At 37.9% G+C, this 24,651-nt stretch overlaps 1 protein-coding gene across 2 annotated transcripts; it reads left to right on the forward strand.

Annotated features, from left to right (window-relative positions):
* Positions 1-1,717: 1,717 nt before the first annotated feature.
* LOC100566116 (complement decay-accelerating factor) lies at positions 1,718-20,755 on the forward strand. Of its 2 annotated transcripts, XM_003224027.4 has the most exons (12): positions 1,723-2,197; positions 3,278-3,460; positions 6,236-6,424; positions 7,210-7,309; positions 9,168-9,253; positions 11,376-11,570; positions 14,178-14,237; positions 14,776-14,844; positions 16,739-16,768; positions 18,892-18,961; positions 19,356-19,452; positions 20,353-20,639. In XM_003224027.4, the coding sequence occupies exons 1-11, from the start codon at positions 2,125-2,127 to the stop codon at positions 19,399-19,401; spliced, it is 1,101 nt and encodes a 366-aa protein (XP_003224075.2). In that variant the 5' UTR covers positions 1,723-2,124; the 3' UTR covers positions 19,402-19,452; positions 20,353-20,639. The 2 variants fall into 2 exon arrangements, with proteins under 2 accessions (XP_008113884.2, XP_003224075.2); XM_008115677.3 differs by lacking the exon at positions 11,376-11,570 and having other exon boundaries at positions 1,718-2,197; positions 20,353-20,755.
* The last annotated feature ends 3,896 nt before the right edge of the window (positions 20,756-24,651 follow it).

The following is a 24,651-nucleotide window of genomic DNA, read 5'->3' on the forward strand; positions in this document are numbered from 1 at the left end:
AGGAGAGAATGCTTCTGGAAGCCTGGAAAACTCAAAGCAGCTCAGTGATTCCGGCCATGAAAGCCTTCAACAACACATCATTATTATTATTACTACAGTAGAGTCTCACTTATCCAAGCTCCGCTTATCCAAGGTTCTGTATTATCCAAGGCAGTTTGCCTTTTAGTAGTCAATGTTTTTGTCATCAATTTTTCAATAAATTGTGAAATTATTACATAACGTTATCATGTACTGAACTGCTTTTTTATCCATTTGTTGTAAAGCATGATTTTTGCTGCTTAATTTGTAAAATCATAACATAATTTGATGTTTAATAGGCTTTTTCTTAATCCCTCCTTATTCTCCAACATTTTCGCTTATCAAATGTTCTGCCAGCCCGTTTATATTGGATAAGTGAGACTCTACTGTATTATTATTTAAAATATAAATGAAAGGTTTCCGTGACATATGCTGTGTCCCTGTGCATTTTTTGTTACAATTTAAGAATGTGTCCATATATCTTATAAGGGGTTGGTTTTAACCTCCAGTTTGCTATAAAAGTGAATTATTGTGTTGCGAAATGATGCATCTCTAAAAAGTAAAACAAATATGAAATGTTTGGAAAACTTTTATATACAGAATAACTGGGTCAGCTATATTTTTCTCATCTATTATCCAAGGACCTCATCACACAAGAGCTTAGATCCACTTGAAATCTACTTGAAATCCACTTTAGGCAGAGGCTTTTAAATAGCTCAGCCAGACAGGTCCTGGAACTCACCAAACTACAAACCCCAGAATTCTGCAGGAGGCAGAAACCAGATTTAAAGTGGATCCATGCTCTGGTGTGATAAGGCAGCAAGTCGCATTTGCTTTGTTCACAATATCTTCACACTAGTCAGCAGGTACATTTGAAACAGAGCTCCAAATCAGCAGGATTGTGACCAGTATCCGTTTTTCCCTCTAAAGCCCTGGAAGCACCCCAAAAGGTTTGGTGACAAAGCAATGCTGCAAATAGTGAAAGGTATCTGGCCCTATCACATTACACTTATGGTGCTATTATCCCCTTTGATAAGTATGCCTTATTGATGTGGGCAAAACGTCAGGAGAGAATGCTTCTGGAACATAGCCATACAGCCCAGAAAACTCACAGCAACCCAGCTTTAAAAGTTGTCAGAACAAAAAGTCACAGGAACAGTAAAGCATCCAATAATAATGAATTACAATACTATTGTTGCCTTTCAAGACATATTGCCTGAGACTGTGAGACGAAGCAAAGTGCAGAATTACAGTAGTTTTGTTTCACTTTAATTGACATGGCTCCAACCTATGGAATCCTGGGATTTGTAATTTGCTGTGGCTCCAGCACTTCCTAAGGCCCCAGGCATTTACACTGCCATATAATCCAGTTTCAGAAAGCAGATTAACTGCTTTGAAGTGGATTATATAAATGCCATATAATCCAGTTTGATGCAATTAATCTGCCTTCAGAACCTGGGTTGTATTGCAGTTCAGGGCTGAACAGAGAAATGTAAGTAGTCTAAAAGACTACGAGTCCCAGAATACCATGGCACTGAAGCATGGTAGTGAATGTGGTGTCAAACTGCTATAATTCTGCAGTGTGGATAGAGCCCATGTCTAAAATTAGGACTAACTGTGCGCACTGCTGTGAGTTTGCAAACTTATCTGAGGATGCATCTGTTCTGTAGGGCTAGTGCAGTTTGACACCACTTTGACTGCCATTACTAATTGTTATGGATTCATGGGAGTTGTAGTTTTCTAAGCTGCACCTTGAGCCTTATCTGCCAAGGACTACATGACCAACCTCTGGGATTCCCAGCATAGAGCCATGGGCAGATCAAGGGGGTGTCCAGCTGCATTCCTGTTTCTGCGGGGCTCCAAAGCCACCGTCCTCTGAAAGGAGGAGAGAAGCGCTCACTTGGGTGGCAGCTCAGCGGAAAGGGGGAGCAAGGAGGAAATATCGAAGCCTGCATACCAAAGTCTCGAAAACAGCCCTCACTCCTCCGTGGGTCGGGCTTTCCCGAAAAACACTTGGGAAAGCTTCCTTCCTTCCTCCCGTCTCCGCTTTCTCGCACCTCTCCCTTCCTCTTCTGGGCGCATTCCTGGCTTGGGAGGGGGTTCGTCATGTTGGGGTCTTTTCTCTCCCCTCGCAGTCCCACGCTCCTGGGGCTTTTTTCACTGCTCTCCGGAATTCAAGGTAAGTCATTCTAGGGCAGGCATGGGCAAACTGTGGGCAAACTTGGGTTCTCCAGGTGTTTTGGACTCCAGCTCCTACCATTCCTAACAGCCTCAGGCCCCTTCCTTTCCTCCCTCAGCCGCTTTTGGCCCTCCAGGTGTTTTGGACTTCAACACCCTGGACTTCAACACCCACAATTCCTAACAGCCCGTAGGCTGTTAAGAATTGTGGGAGTTGAAGTCCAAAACACCTGAAGGGCCAAAGTTTGCTCAAGCCTGCTATACTGCTACAAAGTTTGCCCAAGCTTGCTACATTAATGCTGTTGTATTTTCTTGTATTTTAAGCTGTCCTCTATATCAGCGGAATTCTTAACCAGCGCTACATTTCAAATGACTTTGATATCGTCTTCTTATAGCTTCCATCTCTGGCCAGCTTTCTCAACCATAGATACAAATTGGAAATACAATGGCATGGGCAAGCCTCACTTTAGGGTTCAATGACATCGTTAACTTTGGTCTCCTGATTAAATATTTCCATGAGATATAGACACAAGGTGCATCTACACTGTAGATGTAATGCAGTTTGGCTCGGCTTTATTTGCCATTGCTCACTGCTATGGAATTAAAGTTTTACAAGGCACCTGCTCTCTTGAGAAACAGAAAGACCTAGTAAAAATACAGCTCACTGGATTCTATTGCATGGATCCACGCAGGGCCGTAGCCAGAAAAAAATTTCGGGAGGGGTTTTGAAAATTTCGGGGGGGGGGGGGGGGTTTGAACCCCTGACCCACCCGCCCCGCTCCCTGGGTTGTGGCCTGTCAATATCTGCTTGAGATGGTGCCTGGAGGGACTCTTAATGTTTTGGGTCTCATAGACTTAGCATGGGGTTTGGTTAACCAGTTCAGGTTTTTTTTTTAACTTGAAATTGGGGGGGGGGGGGGGGTAGAACCCCTGACACCCCCCCCCCCCTCGGCTACAGGCCTGGATCCACAAAAGTTAAAGTGGGGTCAAATTGCATTAATTGTCCAATCTATGAGCAAAGTTCAGTGTAAATCCAAGCTGGCTGTTAAATTTATTCTTTTCTTTTTTTTTTTCATTGTAGGTGATTGCGGACCTCCACCAAAACTGAGCAATGCTATCCCTCTGAACAATGCTGAAAGCTTCCCCCACATGGAATCAGTAACCTACAGATGTCTGGATGATTTCTATAATGTTTATGGGAAACTAGATGTTGCAACATGCCTCTCTGATTCAACTTGGACTTCCATCGAAGAGTTTTGTGAACGTACGTTACAATTTTTTCATTTACTTTTTTATTCAAATTATGTTCCACAAAAAAAAAATCAGTGTGACGTTCTATATGATTCAGACAGACATATATAATAAATTAATGTTGCTTTTTTGAATTAATGATGGTATTCAGTTTATATATTGGTATGTTTCTCTGACATTATTTCTTTGAATAGATTCCCAGAATGGCTAACAAAAAAAATAAAATATAAGCGAGTTAAGCTGCTGAGCTGCTGAACTTGGTGACCAAAAGGTCAGTGGTTGAAATCCAGGGAGTGGAGTGAGCTCCTGCTGTTAGCCCCAGCTTCTGCCAACCTAGCAGTTCAAAGCCATGCAAATATGAGTAGATCAATAGGTACTGCTCAGGTGGGAAGGTAACAGCGCTTCACGCACTCATGCCGGCCACATGACCTTGGAGGTGTCTATGGACAGTGCCAGCTCTTCGGTATAGAAATGGAGATGAGCACCAACCTCCATTATTGGACACGACTAGACTTAATGTCAAGGAGAAACCTTTACCTTTACCTTAAAGCACATTGATATCAGAATGATTGCTTGGCATTTTCCAGCATTTCTAGTAATCTGAAGTACAGCAGTGCCAGAAAAGGTCTACCATATGATGCTATTAATGTATTCCTTGACTATTTAAAATTGTATATCATATTATTTGGGTGAAAAGGTTCAAATAATGACCCTACACAATATTAAAAGCAAGTAAAAGTCTCTGCTATCATATTGATAAATAGATGTGATCCAGAAAGGGGAAAAAAGATGATGAAAGAAAGGAAAACAAAAACAAGAAATGCCTTTCCTTCAAAATAGCCTGATAATAATAATAATAATAATAATAATAATAATAATAATAATAATAATAATAATAATTTCCAGCAGCAGCGGCTTTTTTGTTTTGGTAAAGACCCAAAGCAGCTTACCACCTTGAAAACAATACAGTTTAAAACCTACAAATAGAAATTAAATATACAGTTATTTAAAATAGCATTAAACAAACAAAAACTGTCAAAAACAACAGAAACACCATATAGCAACCCTTGATTCGTTCGTTAAAACTTTCTGTTCTAAAAGCCTGCCTGAATAAAAAGGACATATGGTCTTGTTCCAACAACTGAACTGTAATCAGATGTAACTAGTTTTATCAGGTGAAGCCTAGTTGGAAGCTGCCTGCTTATCTTTGCTGCTGTCCCTGCAGATTAGACTCAAGGGAAGGAGAGCGTTGCATCATCCCCAGATGATGTGGTCCTGATATCCTTCCTTGCAGACCAGTTTGCTCCAATGGCTCTGTATGGGATGCTCCATCCACTCATCACTTTACTTACATCCATCCTGGGACTCAAGGCCGGTCACAAAAGGCAGGAAATTACAATAAAAGAACACTGTTAAAGTGTACAGAAGTCCAAATTAAAACAGTATTTTAACAACAGAATAAAATGTATTTAATTTTTCTTTTATAACCAAGATTTAAAAGGTATAGTTGTAAAGAAAACAAATGTACTGTGGAACCTCTACTTAAGAGTGTCCTAACTTAAGAGATTTGAGTTAAGAGCTGTCTCTCGGTCCATGTTCCTCTTTGGCATAAGAGCAGCATTTTGAGTTAAGAGCTCATGCCAGTGGAAATGCTAGCATGGGAAGAAGTGCTAGTGCAAGCGCTAGAATGCAGGACTTTTTAGGACTTCAAGGGAATAGCTTCCATGGGAGGATTACATTAATCAAAATGAAAATATTACCATTTTTATTTAGAATGCTTCCAATTAAAAAATCTGAATTGGAGTTAAAAATTGGTTAAAAAAACATTGAATTTGTATTGTAACTGAAATAAAAAATTCAGAATAAACCAAAGTAAATGGTTTAGACCACAAAAAGGGTGGCTTAGGCCTCCCAAATATAAAGCTGTATTATATAGCTAATAACTTAAGATATATTGTGGAAGGTTTAGCAAATCTAGAAGATTTGGAATGGTTGGAAGAAGATAAAGGAATATATATAAATATTTATATGTGCATATATATAGACATCCCCAAAAACCACCCATTGGAATGCCCCTCAAAACACCACCATGTGACAATAAAATGGGATCAGCAAATTAGACACTTCCCATCCCACATGTTTTCCAGCTGGAACTACAAATCTGATGTGCACTGGAAGCTCTGAACATGGTTGCTTGCCCATGTTCAGAGCTCACTCCTTTCAGGACACTTCATATACATTTCGAGGATGGATGGGCACGGACTACTGGCAGAAGTGAGCTGACGTTATGTGATGGGATCCTTGCCTCTTCATCCTTTAACTGTACATGAATTGTTCTACAATGGGGGAAACCTCAGTGTGATGAGGTCCCAAGTCTAAACCATAATTGTGAAGGAATGATTACACAGTATGCTTTAGTTGTTATATCGTAACCTGAACACATTTTTCATGGTACTGGTTAAGTTGGAAATAAACTGCGCATGATATGATAAACAAGGAAGCAGTCATGGCAATTGTGAGGAGGAATACAACTGTATTCAGAGTATAATGGCTTTGAACCGTACCTGATTGGTACCATGATCTGGTTGCCTGCTGTTGGGAAGCACCATTTTGACCACGGATCACATCTTTCCTTTTGACTAGTTTGAGTCCCTGGAGTGGGAAGTGTGGCTAACACTGCAGATGGGCTAAGTGTGTCACAATATTGTTTTATTTAAAAAGTGAACGTTTTCATTTATATTATTTGCTAGTAGAGTCTGTTAGGTCTTCTGTCACTTTTTGTTTCCAGGAACCTGCCCTGGACCACCAAGGTTCAGATTTGCTAAAATAAAGGATGGGGTTATTGAGACTTACCATCCTGCAAAGACCAGCGTGACCTATGTCTGTCGCCCAGGCCATGATACCATCCCTGGGATCAATTCTGTTATTACTTGCCTTGATAATTACACCTGGACGACACTCCCAGTGTTTTGTGAAGGTCAGTATTTTATTATCTCTGTTAACTTCAAAACTGCCACAATTGTCTAACTATTGTCTCTAGGGCTTTACAACTATCTTCACAAGGACAGGATATTCAGTATATATGTATTTTTATAAAATATTTACAGCTTGCTAATTTCTGTTTTGAGATTCCTAAAAAATCACGAAAAGGAATAGTGTACTTTTTATTAGCTTTTCATCTGAGTGTATAATGCTTTTAAATATTTGATTTTGTTTCATATTAATTTTTAGATATTTGGGAGCAGACATGAATGACTTATATCAGTAGCTAGGCAGTAGCAAATGCTATAATAAATAAGCCAATATTATAACATATTAAGACAAGTACTTTATTCAGGAGTGAAAACAACACAGATTGCATAGCCTACATTATTTACTCAGTCAAAAGCATACCCACATGACATACTTAATGCTATCAGTTTCAGTCAACTCGATTATTACAATTAGTTATTTGCTGGATCACAGGCAAAAGCCCACGCTGATGACCTCTTGGCTTTATTTTAGTTTCTTTTTAATTTCTATTAGTATCTTTTAAAAAAATCAATTCAGTTCTAAGAGCAACTGTTCTAAAGTTGTCAGAGCCTGGTTACTGAGAAGAAATGAAGTTTTAGATTTTCTTAGTGGCCTTTTACTAAATTAACATTTTATTGAAAATATTAAATTGTTGAGATGAAGATACTGAATGAATTAAATCATTTATCAATTAATGCCATTTTATATAGTATCCCTAATTTGTTAATGCATAATGTTGTTTTCCACTAGGAAAATCATGTGGTGATCCAGGAGAACTGGAACATGGTGAAGTTGTTGTTCTAACTAATCTCCTGTATTTGGCAAAAGTAAATTTCATCTGTGAGGAAGGGTGTGTATTTATTTATTTATTTATTTATTTACGTCATTTCTATCCCGCCTTTCTCACCAGAGGGGACTCAAGCTGGCTTACAAATCTGGCAAGATTCAATGTCAATAAACAACAATAGAATAAAATGTAGAGCAATTAAAACAATTAGGTGTTAAACAAATAAAATAATATACAAAACTTAAAACATATAAAGTGCTTAAATCCATTCGTCCAAAAAACCTTGCACGTAATCCTTGATCCAGACTGTGTCGAGCTGTACAAGCTTATTCGTTAAACGCTTGCACGCATAGCCAAGTCTTTAATTTCTTTCTAAAGCCCAAAAGGGATGGAGCCTGCCAGATGTCATTGGGGAGGGAGTTCCACAGCCGAGGAGCCACCACTGAGAAGGCCCTGTCTCTTGTCCCCACCAGTCGTGCTTGTGAGGCAGGTGGGACCAAGATCAGGGCCTCCCCAGATGATCTTAAAATTTTCGTAGACTCATAGGAGGAGATACGTTCAGACAGGTAAGTTGGACCAGCACCGTTTAGGGCTTTATAGGTCAAGACCAGCACTTTGAATTGGGCTTGGTAGCATATGGGCAGCCAGTGGAGCTGATGTAACAGAGTAGTAGTATGCTCCCTATACGTCACTCCGGTTATAAGTCTGGCTGCTGCCCATTGTACTAATTGAAGTTTCCGGGCAGTCTTCAAAGGCAACCCCACATAGAGTGCATTGCAGCAATCCAGGCGGGATGTAACAAGAGTGTGGGCCATCATGGTCAACTAGCTGTCAGCTGAGAAATCTAAAAGCTATATAAAATGTATGGGTTAGTTACAGATTTATGTCATGCAACCACTTTTGTAATGAAAGAGGGAGAGAAAACAAAATTATACTGTACCTGAATTCCCCCACTTTGGCCATGAATAATGTACTAATGCGGTCTGGAGTTTAATGATTTACAATAATATTTTCAAGGCACACCCCTGAAGTTTGCAATGTTTTCCCCTTTGAGTGCAAGTGAGTGAAGCAAGGTGAATGAAGCAAGGTGATTTGGACTGGCATTGCAAACAGCTTCCCCATTCTTGATCTAAGGAGAATATGAATTTTAGAGAAAAATATATGAATTTTCCACTTGAGTGGACTTCGTGCTTTATTCTCTTTGGGACATTTTTACAAAACCATGCAAATATACTTTATACTAAAATTTCCAGTATTTTAATAGATGGTGCCCCTTATGCATCACTGCTTCACATGACAGGTGAGACTTTCTTTTTGTAGGAGGGCATCTTCTAGTAATTTTACTTAATATTTTATAATTGCTTCCAACTATAGTAGTTAGTTGAGATGGGGCAGATTGTGAACACTGAGAAAATATATCAGAAACATTTGTGATGTCAAAGAAAATTCTAGAATGCACCATACATGGGGCTGGCAAAGTATTCTGTCTCTGACCAAGTGAGCTTCAAAAGTTCGATAAGGCTTTTCCAGTATCAGAAATTGTCTACCTCTTCCAAGAATTGTCAGCCATGTTCTTTTACGATTTTTATAAGAGTTAAACCCTGTATTTGTCAAAGTAATTCCCTCTGCATGTATCTCATCTCCGTAATAATGAATTGGCCTGACTTGATTGTAGATAAAGATCTGGAATTGAAGGATCTGTCCAAAACTAGTTGCAATCCAGATGCAACTACTCCAAATGCTGCAATGATTGTGTACACTAACTCTTACACAGCAACATTTCATCTTTCCATAAACAAAAGACTTAATATTTCTTAACCCATCAATTAAAAACAACATAAGAATTTAAAGAAACTAAGAGAGAATGAGAACAGAATATGCCTTTCGCTCTTATTCCCACCCCACCCCCAATCTTCTTTAGGTACAGATTAATTGGATCACCTTCTACCAAGTGTGTACTGAAGGGAGACAGAGTTGAATGGCAAACAAAGCCTCCAGAATGCCAACGTAAGATTCTCCCACTACTTTAAATTTATACTGTGCTTGATCTTTAAACTATGTCTGAAAACATAGTGATTGTTAAAGATCTCCTTTCAAGATCTTTAACAAACACCACCTCATATCCCCATCCCCCCCTTTTTTTTTTGTTTGATTTCCTTAAAATGTGTTAGGTTTTTGGACAGGATTTTCTGCATTTCACATAAGCACCATACACTTCCTAGCTGTTAGGACATTTTATAGATAATACATATCTGGTGTATTGTTTCCCATTGCTGTGAATAATGACTTGACTTGAGGAGTGTTAGTCTGATTCCTGGCATCTTCTCAGTCACATCTGTAATGCCTCCTAGGAGTGTTACACCTGTTGAACACGGGCTTTCTGGTGGTATAGATCACTCAAGGTAGGTTGAGCGGAGTAACAAATGTGCCTTCCAAAAGACCATCTTGGAGCTTATTAGCAGTGCTGCTTTGGCAAATCACAAAATACAGGAAATAGCAGTACTATTAAGGAGAAGCTCTGGATTCTTAGGCTGGAACTACACTACCATATAATCCAGTTTCTGAATCCAGATTACCTGCTCTGAAGTGGATTATATGAATCTATACTGCTTTATAATCCAGCTCAAAGCAGATAATTTGAATTCAGAAACTAGATTATATTACAATGTATATGGAGCCTTAGAGAGCAAGTATGCAGGAAAAGAGGGAATGCGTAAAGGAAAAACTAAGACTGCAAATGATTAGAACAAAGGACAAGGAAGCCCGTGGCTTTTTATATTTTCTAGAGGGTGCCAGGTCTCATAACTGTTCTGATTTTTTTTTCACAATGTAATACAATGGACCAAGGCAGCTTGCAAGAGTAAGATCTTGAAAGCAGCTCTGAGCTGGACAGAAGAGGAATCATAGGACTGTAGCTGAAACTATCAACATTTCTGGAATGATTTCCTTATCTGTGCAGCCTGCCTGCTATTACCATCTACAGAATACCTTGTGGGAAGGATGCCCTTTGTCTGAGTATAGGTGTTCAGATCTAAAATATGATTAATAGTCAGCTAGATTCCCAGAAGGAACTTGATTGATGATGATGATGACCAAATGGAAATATATTCCCTGCATTTTCTGACCCCCAAGACCTGAATTGCATTTCTTTGGCTGTCAGGATTCCATTTTTTCTAAACTGATTAAAGCTATTTGCTTTCAAAGACAAAGACTTCTGCCCTGCCTTCTTTTCAAGGGTTGGATCTGTTTTACATTCCTCTAAAATGGCTCATACACATCATCATTTCATAGATGAATATTGAGACACACATGTGGATTTGACTGGCAAAATGGAGACATCTCTTCTCTTCAGCAGGAAGTCAGGCTCCCTCTAACTGACTTAAATGAAAAATTAAAACTGGGAATGCAAAGTACTCGGCACAGATCCTCCACCAATCTGTGGCTTTTGGAGGGGATTATACACAGTATAGACACATACAAGGCTTGGGAAGGATATGCAGCCGACCGTCCACATTGGCTGGGGTTAGAGACAGAAGACCCCTGTGAAAGTGACAAACTGTGGTTAAAGAAATTGCTATATGTTTTACCTGAGAGAACATCTCTGTAGCAATTTATTGGTCTCCATCATGATTTGATAATTGACTTCCAGCAGAAGCTGACCATAGAATTGCACTGGAGACCTTAGAGATTCCTAGAGTGCTGTTCTTCTTAGAAATATCTATGTCCTCCAGCATGACCAGAGGAAGATGACAACAGATTCACACTGGAGGCTCTAGAGCAGTGGTTCTCAAACTGTGGGTCCCCAGGTGTTTTGGCCTACAACTCCCAGAAATCCCAGCCAGTTTACCTGCTGTTAGGATTTCTGGGAGTTGAAGGCCAAAACATTTGGGGACCCACAGGTTGAGAACCAGTGCTCTAGAGTTTCCTACAGAGAGCATTTTAATCAAATCTTCAAATAATGAAATCTGCAAAGGTAAAAGCTTCAAATGTGCAGGAAGAGTCTTGTAGGAACTGCAGCTTGTGGGTGCTAGACTTGCTGCCTTAGAATCAGAAATTCAGGCATTTTAGCAAAAATATCAAACTAAAACTTTAGGTGGTGTTATTTTTTTACTATTTTTCTCTGTTTCAGAAATCATTTGTTTTTCTCCTCCTAATGTCACTAATGCCTCACACAATGGAAATAGTACTGGAAATTTTACTTATAACTCAACAGTAACATATCACTGTGACCATGGCTTTTTTATTATTGGAGAAGCTTCTATTCATTGTACGACTGAAAATAATTTAACTGGAGTCTGGAGAGGTTCCACTCCTGAATGTAAAGGTAAAAACATATTCTTGTTGATTAGCTGAAGGACATCATTTAAGACAGCCCAAGGGCTTATTGGTTTGTTTAAAAGATTTTTAAAAATCCATCTTTTAGGATTTATTTTTATGTGGCTTGCAATAATACAAATCACTAAAGTACAATTATATGTTAAATACATATGTATATATATAAAAGCAACAAGAATAAAGGTTTTTTAAGTAACATATATAGACAAATTTATAGTTATATGTAATTAATGCTACTGGGAAAAATAATGGCTAAATGGCAGGTATTTAGAGCCTAAGGCTGGATTATCTGCTTTGATAATCTGGATTATATGAGTCTACAATGCCATATAATCTAGTTCAAAGGAGATAATCTTGGGCCTGTGAAACTGTTTAGCCAAAATGAATGTTTTACAGTTAAAGCCAAGAATTATTTTACAAACATTAAGAAAGACTGCCAACATAGCCATCTTCAGAATATATGGGATTGCATCCCAGGATCCATTAGTAGAATAAATTCTGGCAGTGACATTCTTCTGTGAAAGATATTTTGAGATGTTGTATAAGGGATTGCACAGTGTTTTGCAATTGGAAAAATGTCTGTAGACTTTAGCTCCCCTTTTTCAAGAAGTGACGGTCATTCAGTCGGAAAGAAAAACTATACTGCATGTCCACAAGGTTGAAATGTTTACTTAGAATAATAAAATCAGAGTTGGAAGAGATCTCACGGGTCATCCAATTCAACCCCCTGTCAAGAAGCAGGAAGATGACATTCAAAGCACCCCCAACAGATAGCCATCCAACCTCCGCTTAAAAGCCTCCAAAAAAGGAGCCTCAACCACACTTGCACAGAACCATCCTGTTGTACTGAATAGGCACCATATATACAATGTACAGGACACTCTTCTGCAACGTTACTACTGGCTGGATGTTTGAAACTGTGCCTGCCGATTATATTGCACAAGAGAATAAACATTGCATGGGTTTTTATCTGTTTTCAGTGTGTTCCACATAGCAGGAGGGATCTCCAAAATTACTGGGCACAGTTCTTATTGGCATTTAATCTAAATTAATTCAGACACCTTTAAAATAACATATATGTAGGATAAAAGTGTGTGCCTGTATACTTGAACTCAGCAGAAACTACTTTTATGTAAAAGGTTCTAGAGTCAGCATGATGTAGAGCTTTGAGCATTGAACTGTGGCCCTGGTCTAAATCTCCACTCAGCCATGGAAACCCACTGGGTGACCTTGAACAAGTTGCCCTCTCTCAGCCTCAGAAGAAGACAAAACCCTCTGAACAAATCTTGTCAAGAAAACTCTGTGATAGAGCCCCACTCATCATCCCTTAGTATTTGAAAAATCTTCTTAAACATTTGGTATCAGGCTTATGACTCTACAGATGTTTAGGACTCCCAACTCCCAGAAGCCCTAGCCAGCTTGTCCCATGGCCAGGAATTCAGGGAGCTGACATCAAAAACACATGGAGGTCCACAAGCTTGTTACCATTGCTTTAGGACAAAAAGTTGAATTTTTCAGGATTGTGACATGTTTCAGGAGTTTTGTATTCCCTGCATTGCCATGTGCTTTGTGCCACTATGGTCTTAGCTCCCACTAACATTTCATTTGCAATGTGGATATTGGGTGATTGATCTAGATTTCAAATATGCTGTACAAATTTGTGTGCTATACAATATATGCTGTATATTCCAGAATACTTCTGGAACATGGCCATACAGCCCGGAAAACATACAACAACCCTGTGATCCCGGCCATGAAAGCCTTCGACAACACAGTATATGCTGTTGTCTGATCAGAGACTGCAATGATTCAGTGCTACTGTGTCTTTTGTTTTGAAACTGATGGTGTCCTTTTCAAAGTGCAACTTGGGGGAGTTCTGTTTCAAACTTCTTAAACATGATTGCAATAGTTTCAGGCAGGTTCTTATTATGATGCAACCATTCAGAATTATGTTGTGGCCAATAGGAGAAATAATACCAAAAGAAATCCTTTTGGTAGGCTTAAAAAAGGAATGGTTTGTTTTAAGGAAAACCAGCTGAAACTGACTCTAGCGTGTATTACTCCAAAAGGCACTAGAGTACAGACAAAGAACTGTCCTCTATTTAGACATTTTCAAAAAATACAAACAAAGAACATACTTCTACGTACATATCATCATCACTACATCACTTTACATGTCATAAAAAGCTCATTTTACCTTTTCTACATACATGGGGCATATATGCATGTCTCAGCATTTTCCTGTCTAAGGCACTCTGAAAGCAGCTTGCAGCAAGTTAGAGATAAATAGGGTTCAGCTATAGAGATCATTCATTCTGCTTTTGACCTGTCAGGGGAGAGAAGTCCACTCTCCCTTCATTAGCCATATCAGGGACCATCTCGCGCTGGAATGTATAGATAACAGGCCCCCTTTCTCCTCCCTGTCCTGCCAGTTTGTGCACCCCTAAGAATCGAACACAGAGAGAGTCTGATTTTTCTACATTTCAGTGCATCTAATGTGTATGCAATATATGTGTGAATATCTGTATTTTCCAGTTCCCTATCAATCACAGTACAATAATTCTGAAGTAACATTTATCTATAATGTGCATTGTAGCCATTACGACGCCCATACTTCTCACTAAAAGGCCAACCGAAAAAGAAGATAATTTCACAGGTGAGTTGAAAGAAAATGCTGTTTTAGAGCCTGCATGTGGACATTTTCAAAATAAATTGATTGTCTGGCTACTTTTTGAATAAAATTCATTCCGATGATGTTAAGATAATTCTGACAGTGGCCTTGTGTTACAGAAGGCAAAGCAAGATTAATGCTAATTATTATTATTATTATTATTATTATTATTATTATTATTATTATTATTATTTTATTTTTATACCCCGCCTCTATCTCCCCAAAGGGGACTCAGGGCGGCTTACATGGGGCCAAGCCCGAATAAAAACAATAGCAATATAAAACACAACAACAGCTTACAGCTGAGTTTTTAATTTAATTTTTGAAAGAGTAGCATAATTCCTTGAACTCTAGGGGGCGTTGGGCATAAAGAATGTCTCAAACATGACTGCAGTAGTTTGCACTTAAGTTTCAGGAAAGTCCTTTCTGTGGTGCAACCATTCTGAAATAATTACAATAATTATTTATTGTACAATAGGTACAATAATTCTGAAATAACACTTTCACATTGTGTGTATTGCAGCCATTACGACACTAACCACATCCATACATCTCATGAAAAGACCAACTGAAAAAGAAGATGACTTCACAGGTAAATTGAAAAAAAGTACTGTTTTGAGTGCCTGCATGTGGATTTTTTAAAAATAAATTGATAGTCTAGCTGCTTTTTGAGTGAAAATTAATTCTAAAGATGGTAAGATAAATTTGGTAGTGGCCTTGTTCTAAAGAAGGAAAAGTCAAGATTAATGCTTATGGCTGAGGTTTTAATTTGTGTGTGTGTGTGTGAAAGAGTAGTATTGTTCCTTGAACTCTAGGGAGCATTGGGCATAAAGAATAAATAAATTACACAGCTTAAAGAATAACATGCTATTGGCTTTCCTGATTCCATGAAAAAGATCACTGAGATATTTGTCCGTATAATACATTGTATATAATTACAGTATGTATAAACATTAAAAAAGCCAATTGTTTATTGTTAGGGTCATGTATGTCCAATGCCTTTTAATTTTATAAATATGCTGCTTTATCTGTTATTCAGTTGTTTTAGCAATAAAAGCAGCATGTGTTGATTTTTAATTTGGTTTATTTTTATTTACTGTATTTAATTGAAAAGTGGAGTTGTGGACTCCACTTTTCAAGTAAATAAATACAGCTACTGTTCCTAATCACAATTCTTACTTTTCCCCATTTTTTTTTCCATGTCAGGAGCGACTTGAGAAACTGCAAGTTGCTTCTGGTGTGAGAGAATTGGCCGTCTGCAAGGTCATTGCCCAGGGGATGCCCGTATGTTTGACGTTTTACCTTACATGTGGGAGGCTTCTTTCATGTCCCACTTTTCCCCATAAGACCCAGATACAAAACCATGCCAAATGGCCCTATAGAAAAACAAAGTAACAATGTTGCTGCTAAGGGAACTAGGATAGTGAGGCAATGTAGGTGACAAATGCAGAAACCGAAGTAGGAGGGTATTTAGGCTGTTTGCAAAAATATGGCTCCTAATGGTATCAACCAAAAGTCAGTGTGCAGCTTTCCTGTCGTTTCCTCCAGAATCAGTTTTCTTAAAAGAAAAAAAAAGATTTAAAAAGCTATGCAAAAATAGGGGAGGTTTACAAATGGAATATGTGAATGCACAACATGTCTCACCATTTTATTTTACCTACCTTTCTTTGCCATCTGGGGGAGGGGAAAGCTGTATGTTTTATACCAATAGTGGTCCACATGTGGCCCCAAGGATGTTCCAGCTTTATTGACCATAAACAATGTTGAGGAATGCTGGGTGATGCAATCCAACATCAGGAAAGCTACACGTTGCCTGTCTCTGCTTTACATTACATGATAGAAACACTGTCATAACCAAATCTATTTGTTCAGAAATTGAATACAGATTTTAGCTTGAGACTCAAAACCAACACCAATTCCAGCTTGCTCTACCTTCAGTTGATCCATTTACATATCCTGCCTTGCCTGGCATTAATTTTCTCTGTTTTCAGGAAAAAATACATCACAGGCCAAACTGTCACTCATAATACAAAGTAATCTTTCCAAACTACCCAACATGGAAAAGCAGATTGCAGAAGACAGACGTACTTTCAGGGAGAATTGGGGACACACATCATTTTGTAACTCAGGCTGCTCTTTGTCTTCTCCCTCACTTCTTGTTCCAAGTTCTTTGCTTTAAGTCATATTCAGTGATTGAATCCTATACACACCCTATTGTAGCCTTATATCTGAAATATGCCTTTGCATTTTTAACCTTCTTTCATGTGTTTTTAATCAAGTATTCTTACAAAAATGTAACTGGATGTGTGCTTCTCCATATGATGCAAGGATCAGGTTGTAGCAATTTGGTCCACATGAAATGATAGTTACATAAGTAACAGGTTCAACTGCATGATAACTGTTCAGTATACATATAAATATTAGATATTACTTCCATTTGGATTTGGATATTAAAAAGCATTTTTATTTTGTTTTGATTTTTTAAGGACTACAACTTGGAGACGTGATTGGTATCAGTAAGTTACCTGAACCAAATTAATGGGGTGGTAGTGATTTGTTCTTTTACAATCATGCTTAAATCCAACTCACTCAGAGGCAAAGATTGCTCATTTTCTTAGACGGCAGATCAGAAGGGGTGACCAATTATGCCTCCTCTCTGCTTTCAGGCAGAAGGCCCTCGGCACCCTGCCAGCCAACACTGAAAGTAAGAGCTTTATTACACCAGCCTGTTGTCTTGTTGCAATCACATTGCTATAGCATATAGTCACTTTTCCCCCTTGCTGCAATTGTGCAAAGGTAGCAATTTGTTGATGCTAATTCCCATGGACAGTCTTCCATACAACCTCACTTCTGACCCGTGTTTACCTTACCCAACACATGTGTGCTGGTTTTTTTTTAAAAATTCTTTTCCCCTCTACTTTGCCTCCATGTGCCATTGCAAAGGAAGAAGAGGAAGGACTTGCAAGAATACACAGTGGAGGCATTCTTGCAAGTCTTTCCTCTGCTTTGCAATATCAGCGGAAGGACATTATTACACAAAAAGAGGAACAGTGCTAATGGATTCATTGATGGGTTTTCCCCAGCAATGAAAAGAGATTATTCAAGCGCAGTCTGACTATGGAAGAGACACAACATTGCACTCTAAGTCTCATCCCAAGAGGCTTTTATCCTGCCACAATTATGCTTTATCAGACTTGTGATAAAGTCATAAGACAATGGCTTGGTTCATGGAATATTCAATGCAGTTGGAAAGCTTTAGTGGAATGTCCTACATACTGATTCACTGTGGAAACTCCTGCCATAGGTCTTCAGATCAGCTGCAATGGCTTGCTTTGAAATCCTCTCAGAGTAAAGTATCTAGCTGAATCAGTGAAATCTGGAAGATTTCCTGGAAGGCCTGCAAACCTCAAATGCCTCACTAGGGGTGATTGTTCCTTAGAGTAAAATGGTATGGGCAAGAAAGCCCTCTCACTCATAATACTTCACTCTTAAGAAAAAACTCAATTGAAGGAAAGAGAAGCAAAAGCAGCAGCGGAGAGAAGAAGCAGCATCAACTAGCTTCGTAATCAGAGTTATTTTTTCATGGGGGTGAACTAAACCAACCTATGTTTCCTGAAAACATTACTTCCTTTTTTAAAAAGTCACTATTCTTATGTATTTGCAAATTGTCTTTGACATATGTTGACTCTAACATGGGGTTATCTTGGCAAGATTTATTCAAAGCCAATCATGCATCAGAATCATTTCTCAAAACAATCTGTAATGTGTATCTACCAGGTGAAATCTCTCACCTCTTGCTATACTTTCCAAATACAGTACAGTCTCACTTGTCCAACATAAATGGGCCAGCAGGACGTTGGATAAGCAAAAATATTGGATAATAAGGAGGGATTAAGGAAAAGACTATTAAATGTCAAATTACGATATGATTTTACAAATTAAGCACCAAAACATCATGTTTATAACAAATTAACAGAAAAAGCAGTTCAATACACGGTAATGTTATGTAGTATTTACTGTATATATATGACTTTAGCACCAAAATATCGCAATGTATTGAAAACATTGACTACAAAAGCATTGACTACTAACAAATTGACTAGAAATAAAGATAGAATTGCATAAAATGAACTTACAGTAACAACACTGTCGGAAATTAAATCCGTAAAAAGTTCAGTCCTTGCTGCCTAGAAAAACAGCTGTGGATCCAGGCAGGAGACAGACCATGTTGGATAATCCAGAATGTTGGATAAGTGAATGTTGGATAAGTAAGATTCTACTGTAACATTTTTGTTGTGTCAAAAATAACTCCTGCAAAACCTACACATTTTTGCACATACACCCCATGATTTTGGAAACAGGGGATGGAGAGGTTGTGCAAACCACCCACTCAATTTTTTTTTGCAGAAAATAATGTGTTTCTGCCTAAGATAACTTTTTGAAACTTCAGAATGTGTGTATAGTGGGTGAAAATTGCAGAAATATTCATTTTCTCATATAGCAGGGAAAAACTATACATATTCCCCATTCTTACACATGAGGATAAAATAGCCAATAGTTTTATATTCCTAGCTTTACTATCATGTTTTATTTTTACTTTTCCCATCAAGTGTTTTTTCCTCTCTGTCCTATCCAACAGTAGTTCCAGTTCTGGTTGTTCTTTGCACTGCTGTCATTGTTGGCTCTATTCTATGGCAAAAGAAAAAAAGGTAAAGTGGTCATATAACTTTGTATTGAAATAGAATTATTACAAAACCACTATGAAATTGATCCAGTAAGATATAGTCGGAATATCACCTGTTTGACATTTTTATAAGACCTAGATAGTTTTGTTCACATGTGTAGTAACTACAGGGGAGAATCCTATTATTCAAACTTCACTTCCAAAATATATTAAAAAGTGTATGGAAAAAATAGTAAGATTAAACACATGATAACTTTGCACATGTAGAGTGTTTTTGACCAATAGATAATAATGTACCGCTTGCATGTGTTAATTCGGTATTCATCTGTTGAAATCTGAAAATGTGTGTTGTTGCTCTTTTCCACTATAGGAGCAAGTTTTGTTTTCTGTTCTCAATTTCCTCTTTTCTCTCTCTTGAGATCTTATGACCTGAATCAAGAAGCCACAAAGTCTATAGTTTTGTGAAAATTGGTCTGCCAGTAAGAAACAGCACACACCTAATTTGGGCTTTGGAAGGTATGCTTTTATTTTTGACAGTCAATGCATTATTGTAAATCATATATAGTTGTGATTAGTAACTTGAGAGAAAGTGCATACCGTGCAGCCAGCCTTTCTGCATTCTTTTGGTTCCAGATTACATCACAGATGTTCTAGCACCTCCCAAATATAGCTATGAGGGTGTGTAGTTCATGTGCCTTCAAGTCATTTCCATGAGGCATGACCAGTGCCAAGGCTGAGATCTCTTTGACTTCTGCATAGAATGTTCATATGGAAGGAGGGGGCCATCCTCTATTCTAGAGGAAACTAGACATATTTTGGTCTCATGGAAGTATTTTTAAAATACAGGCATTCGCTTTCTTTCACTTAATATGAAAAAAAAAAACCATATTCATTGGATACTAGCATTGATCTAAATTCAAATTATACCAGACTAGACACATAGAAATGTGGTAATTCAACACTTTCGTTAGCTCTGTTGGTTAATGGGGTCTACTTTAGTTCAGATTAATAATTGGATATAGGCCAGTAAGTTGGATTCTTTGAATATCTGACTTACTTTTTGAATTACACTAAACTTGATTTGTTACACTTTTAATTGGTTATAGTTTAGGTCATTAATTTTTAAGATTATGTGAATGTCATAAATGTTTACCAATTTTGAGTAAATTGCATTTACTGGTTATTTTAGTGTATTACAGAGGGATTTATTTATGACTTCTTAGTTTTTTTCACATTAAACATTTTAATAAACTATTTCAATAAATATCCTGGAGCTTCCTGAACTATATTACTACTTTCTTGTTATTTTACCTTCTGTCACTTTATTGTCCTTCCTTTCTTCCTTTAATGTGTTCAGAATTAATATATGAAATCTTTTCACTTTACATCTACCTCTTGATTTTTTTATTGCTGCAGGTTATCATTTGGCTTTTTAAAGGACATGTTTTATTGGAATCAGTAGACACGCAGAAACTTTTTCTGTTCTTGGAGCTGTTTCTATGTATAGAAGAGGAGCATTCACATGGGAAAGCACAAGCCATGTTTTACTCGTGCTGTGTTTGCCTTAGCCTCTAATCAACCCGCTTGCTTCACAGACAAAGACGGAAGCAATTGTAATATTCATGTTAAAGTGAAAGTAGTTTGAAGAATAGTTCTGAGGAACTCAGGGTGTGGTCATTAAATTCTTGTAACATCACTAAAAAGATGTTTGTGTTAAGACTTTTTTGGCAGAGAAGCCAAGCTACATTTTTATTTTGTTATGTTTGTATTCGCTTCTATGTTGATTATATGAAGGGCTAAGATACAGTGTATTACAACACCTGTGTTGTGGAAGATGTGTTGCATAAATAATTTCTGAACTGATTACTTAATTCTCAAACTCAGCATTAGGCAAAGTATTATGCCAGCAAGTTCAGATGGCAAAAAGCAGTCGGGATAGAGCCATGCTGTCCCATGTCCCCTAATGTAGTTGGCAGTCTTTTCATGCTCAGCCCTGGCTGTCAGCATTGTTGAGATTACCATGTATGCTTATGTACAATGTTTTATTTTTTTAAAATCAACCCAAAATACCTGGATCAACTTATCAATGGGTCAGTTTGAGTCGTGTACCTTAACTCTTATCACAAAACTAAATATCTCCTTATCTAATACAGAGGTGAAAAGCTAGAGTTTATTCTGTAGGGAGCATCTAAATTAACCACTGACCCCCTGTAGTCTCTCTGCCATGGCACCAATTCTGGCCTTTTTGAATGCTTAGATGAGGAAATGCTAGTGGCAGTGGCCAGAATTGGCTAGCCCCCTAAAACAGCATTGGTACTTTCCCCTCTCCACAGAATTTATTTATTTATTTATTTACAGCATTTATATTCCGCCCTTCTAACCCCGAAGGGGATTCAGGGCAGATCACATTGCACACATAAAGGCAAACATTCAATGCTTTGACATAGAACAGAGACAGAGACAAGACACAGGCACCGAGCTGGCCTCGAACTCAGGACCTCTTGGTCAGAGTGATTTGTTGATTTGTTGCAGCTGGCTTGCTTTCCAGCCTGCGCCACAGCCCGGTCTTAGAATGACCTTTGACGTATCTATAGGTCATATAAAAATCCACAATTTTGACCTCAACCCTACCTTTGTACATGAAGTCAACTAACACTTGATTAAGTACAGTAATTTCATCTGTCAGACTTCTGAAACTTTAAAGAGGGGGTAACCCAGTATCCCAGCCCAATCTACTGGGTTTTTTTTAAAGTAACTTGCTGTAATTGTAGATTTATATATCATTTCCGCTGATTAGAATTTTCCTTGAAACTAGTGCTTTGAAAAAGTTGATTCCCCCCACACCCCATTTGTTCTCCCAAAATAACATGTTGAGTGCACAGGAAAGTCATTTACCTCAAATGGCATTAAGCAGTTAAGTATGCATCATAAATCAATTCCTAAAAAGCCAGTACAGCTCTTCTTTAATGTAACATTATTCAAGATACAATACAGTCTTTATAACTGCATGGTGCTGCAATAAAGATTGGTTAGGTGGCACTTATCCCTATTTAGCTGGGAGTTAAGATTTGTTTCTAGGAGGTTGTGTAAATGTTTTCATTGAGAATCCATGTTTTATGAGGTTAAATTGTTTGCCCTTTTAATTGTTTACCCAGCATCATGAGTCTTTACATGTACTGAGGACTGAATCAGACTGCAGCAGTTACATACATACCTTGTTATATTCCTTCACCAGCCCTTGGCTGCACCTATATTGTAGAATTAGTGCAGTTTGACACCACTTCAACTGGCATGGCTCAATGCTATTGAATGCTGGGAGTTGTTGTTTTACAGGGACTTTACCCTTTGCTACCAAAGACTGCTAAACTACAGTAGAGTCTCACTTATCCAACATAAATGGGCCGGCAGAACGTTGGATAAGTGAATATGTTGGATAATAAGGAGGGATTAAGGAAAAGCCTATTAAACATCAAATTAGGTTATGATGTTACAAATTAATCAGCAAAACATCATGTTATACAACACATTTGACAGTAAAAGCAATTCAATACGCAGTAATGCTATGTAGTAATTACTGTATTTACGAATTTAGCACCAAAATATCATGGTGTATTGAAAACATTGACTACAAAAATGCGTTGGATAATCCAGAACGTTGGATAAGCGAGTGTTGGATAAATGAGACTCTACTGTACTTACATATTCCAGGATTCCTTAGCAATGAGCCATGGCAGTGAAAGTGTGCCAAACTACAGTAATTCAACAGTGAAGATGTGTTCCGTATTTACATAGTGCCTGCCGCAAGACAAAATTACAGTCCTCCTCCTAGTCAAGGTTAAGTATTTTAGTTTTCTCAGGGTGATGCCCTTCCTACAACATATGCCAGAGGATGAATGTTACATTTAAAGTTATTCTATCTAGAACACTAAAAATTTGGCAACAGTAAAAGGTTTCTGAATTCCACTCATTTATACAAATCTCTTAGCAACAATGTGCAGTGTTTAGAGTGAACTCTACAGAAAATTCTTCAGCTGTACTCCACAAAAAGGAACACCAACCTGTTTAGCAAGTCTGGTAAATGATAGTTTATTATAAGTAAATGTTCGATTTTTATATCTACTGTCTATATATATAAAAGAGTGATGGCATCACGGCAATTCACAAAACAACAAAAGTACAGGCCCCCCAACCTCAAAATTTGACAACACAACCCATCATCACGCCTCAAGGTTGATACAACAAAAAGAAAAGAAAAATAAAGTCCTAATTAGAGGGAGAGCAATAATTTTTTTTTATCCAATTGCTGCCAGTTTAGAGGGCTAATCTCTGCCCACTTGGTTGCCTAGCAACCAAGGGACAGCCAGGTTTCAGTTAGGGGACAGGCAGATTTAGGCCTCACTTAGACTTCTTCCACAGATTATCTAATTTGCACTGGATTATATGGCAGTGTAGACCCAAGGCCCTTCCACACAGCTATATAAACCATTTATAATCTTATATTATCTGCTTTGCACTGGATTATCTTGACTCCACACTGCCATATAATCCACTTCAGTGTGCATTTTATACAGCTGTGAAGAAGGGGCCTCAGATAATCCAGTTCTGAGCAGATAATATAAGATTATAAATATACAGTAGAGTCTCACTTATCCAACGTAAACAGGCCGGCAGGATAAGTGAATATGTTGGATAATAAGAAGGGATTCAGGAAAAGCCAATTAAACATCAAATTAGGTAATCGTTATACAAATTAAGCACCAAAACATCATATTATACAACAAATTTGACAGAAAAAGTAGTTCCATGCGCAGTAATGCTATGTAGTATTTACAGTAGAGTCTCACTTATCCAACACTCGCTTATCCAACGTTCTGGATTATCCAACGCATTTTTGTAGTCAATGTTTTCAATATATCGTGATATTTTGGTGCTAAATTCATAAATACAGTAATTACTATATAGCATTACTGTGTACTGAACTACTTTTTCTGAAAAATTTGTTGTCTAACATGATGTTTTGGTGCTTAATTTGTAAAATCATAACTTAATTTGATATTTAATAGGGTTATCCTTAATTCCTCATTATCCAACATATTCGCTTATCCAGCGTTCTGCCGGCCCGTTTATGTTGGATAAGTGAGACTCTACTGTACTGTATTTACAAATTTACCACTAAAATATCACAATGAATTTAAAACACTGACTACAAAAGCATTGATTATGAAAAGGCAGACTGCGTTAGATAATCCAGAACATTGTATAAGCGAATGTTGGATAAGTGAGATTCTTCTTTAATATGAAATAATTACTGGGATAGAATAATGCAGAACAATATAATCTCTAAAACCAGGACAGTAAATAAACAGGGGAATTCCACACAGGAAACAATCAGGGCCAGCTAACACCTCCCAACAAAGTATTCCCATCATCAAAGTCTGGAAAATCCTCTGTTTAATCAGGGCCACAGACAGTAGAAGCACATAAAATATCGCAAACAACACCACTCTGAAAACAAGGGAATTCCAGACAGGAAATAGTCAGGGCCAGCTAACACCTCCCAACAAAAAATTCACTCAGGGAGGAAACAGCCAGGCTTTAAAGCTGCAAGGCCATTACATCCTAATCATTTTTCCTAATTGCAGCATTCATACTTGCCTCCAACAAACAAAAAAAACCAATCAGAAATATTGTATATTCACAACCTTTAGGAAATAA

Source organism: Anolis carolinensis, chromosome 4 (assembly GCF_035594765.1).
Source record: "Anolis carolinensis isolate JA03-04 chromosome 4, rAnoCar3.1.pri, whole genome shotgun sequence".
Taxonomy (NCBI): domain Eukaryota; kingdom Metazoa; phylum Chordata; class Lepidosauria; order Squamata; family Dactyloidae; genus Anolis; species Anolis carolinensis.

Excerpts from the sequence above, each read along its gene's own strand:
- LOC100566116 (XM_003224027.4), top strand. The coding sequence starts at position 2,125 with ATGTTGGGGTCTTTTCTCTCCCCTCGCAGTCCCACGCTCCTGGGGCTT. Across the intron at positions 11,571-14,177 it reads TTCCACTCCTGAATGTAAAG|CCATTACGACGCCCATACTT; the intron begins GTAAAAACATAT and ends TGTGCATTGTAG. Across the intron at positions 14,845-16,738 it reads AAAAGAAGATGACTTCACAG|GACTACAACTTGGAGACGTG; the intron begins GTAAATTGAAAA and ends TGATTTTTTAAG.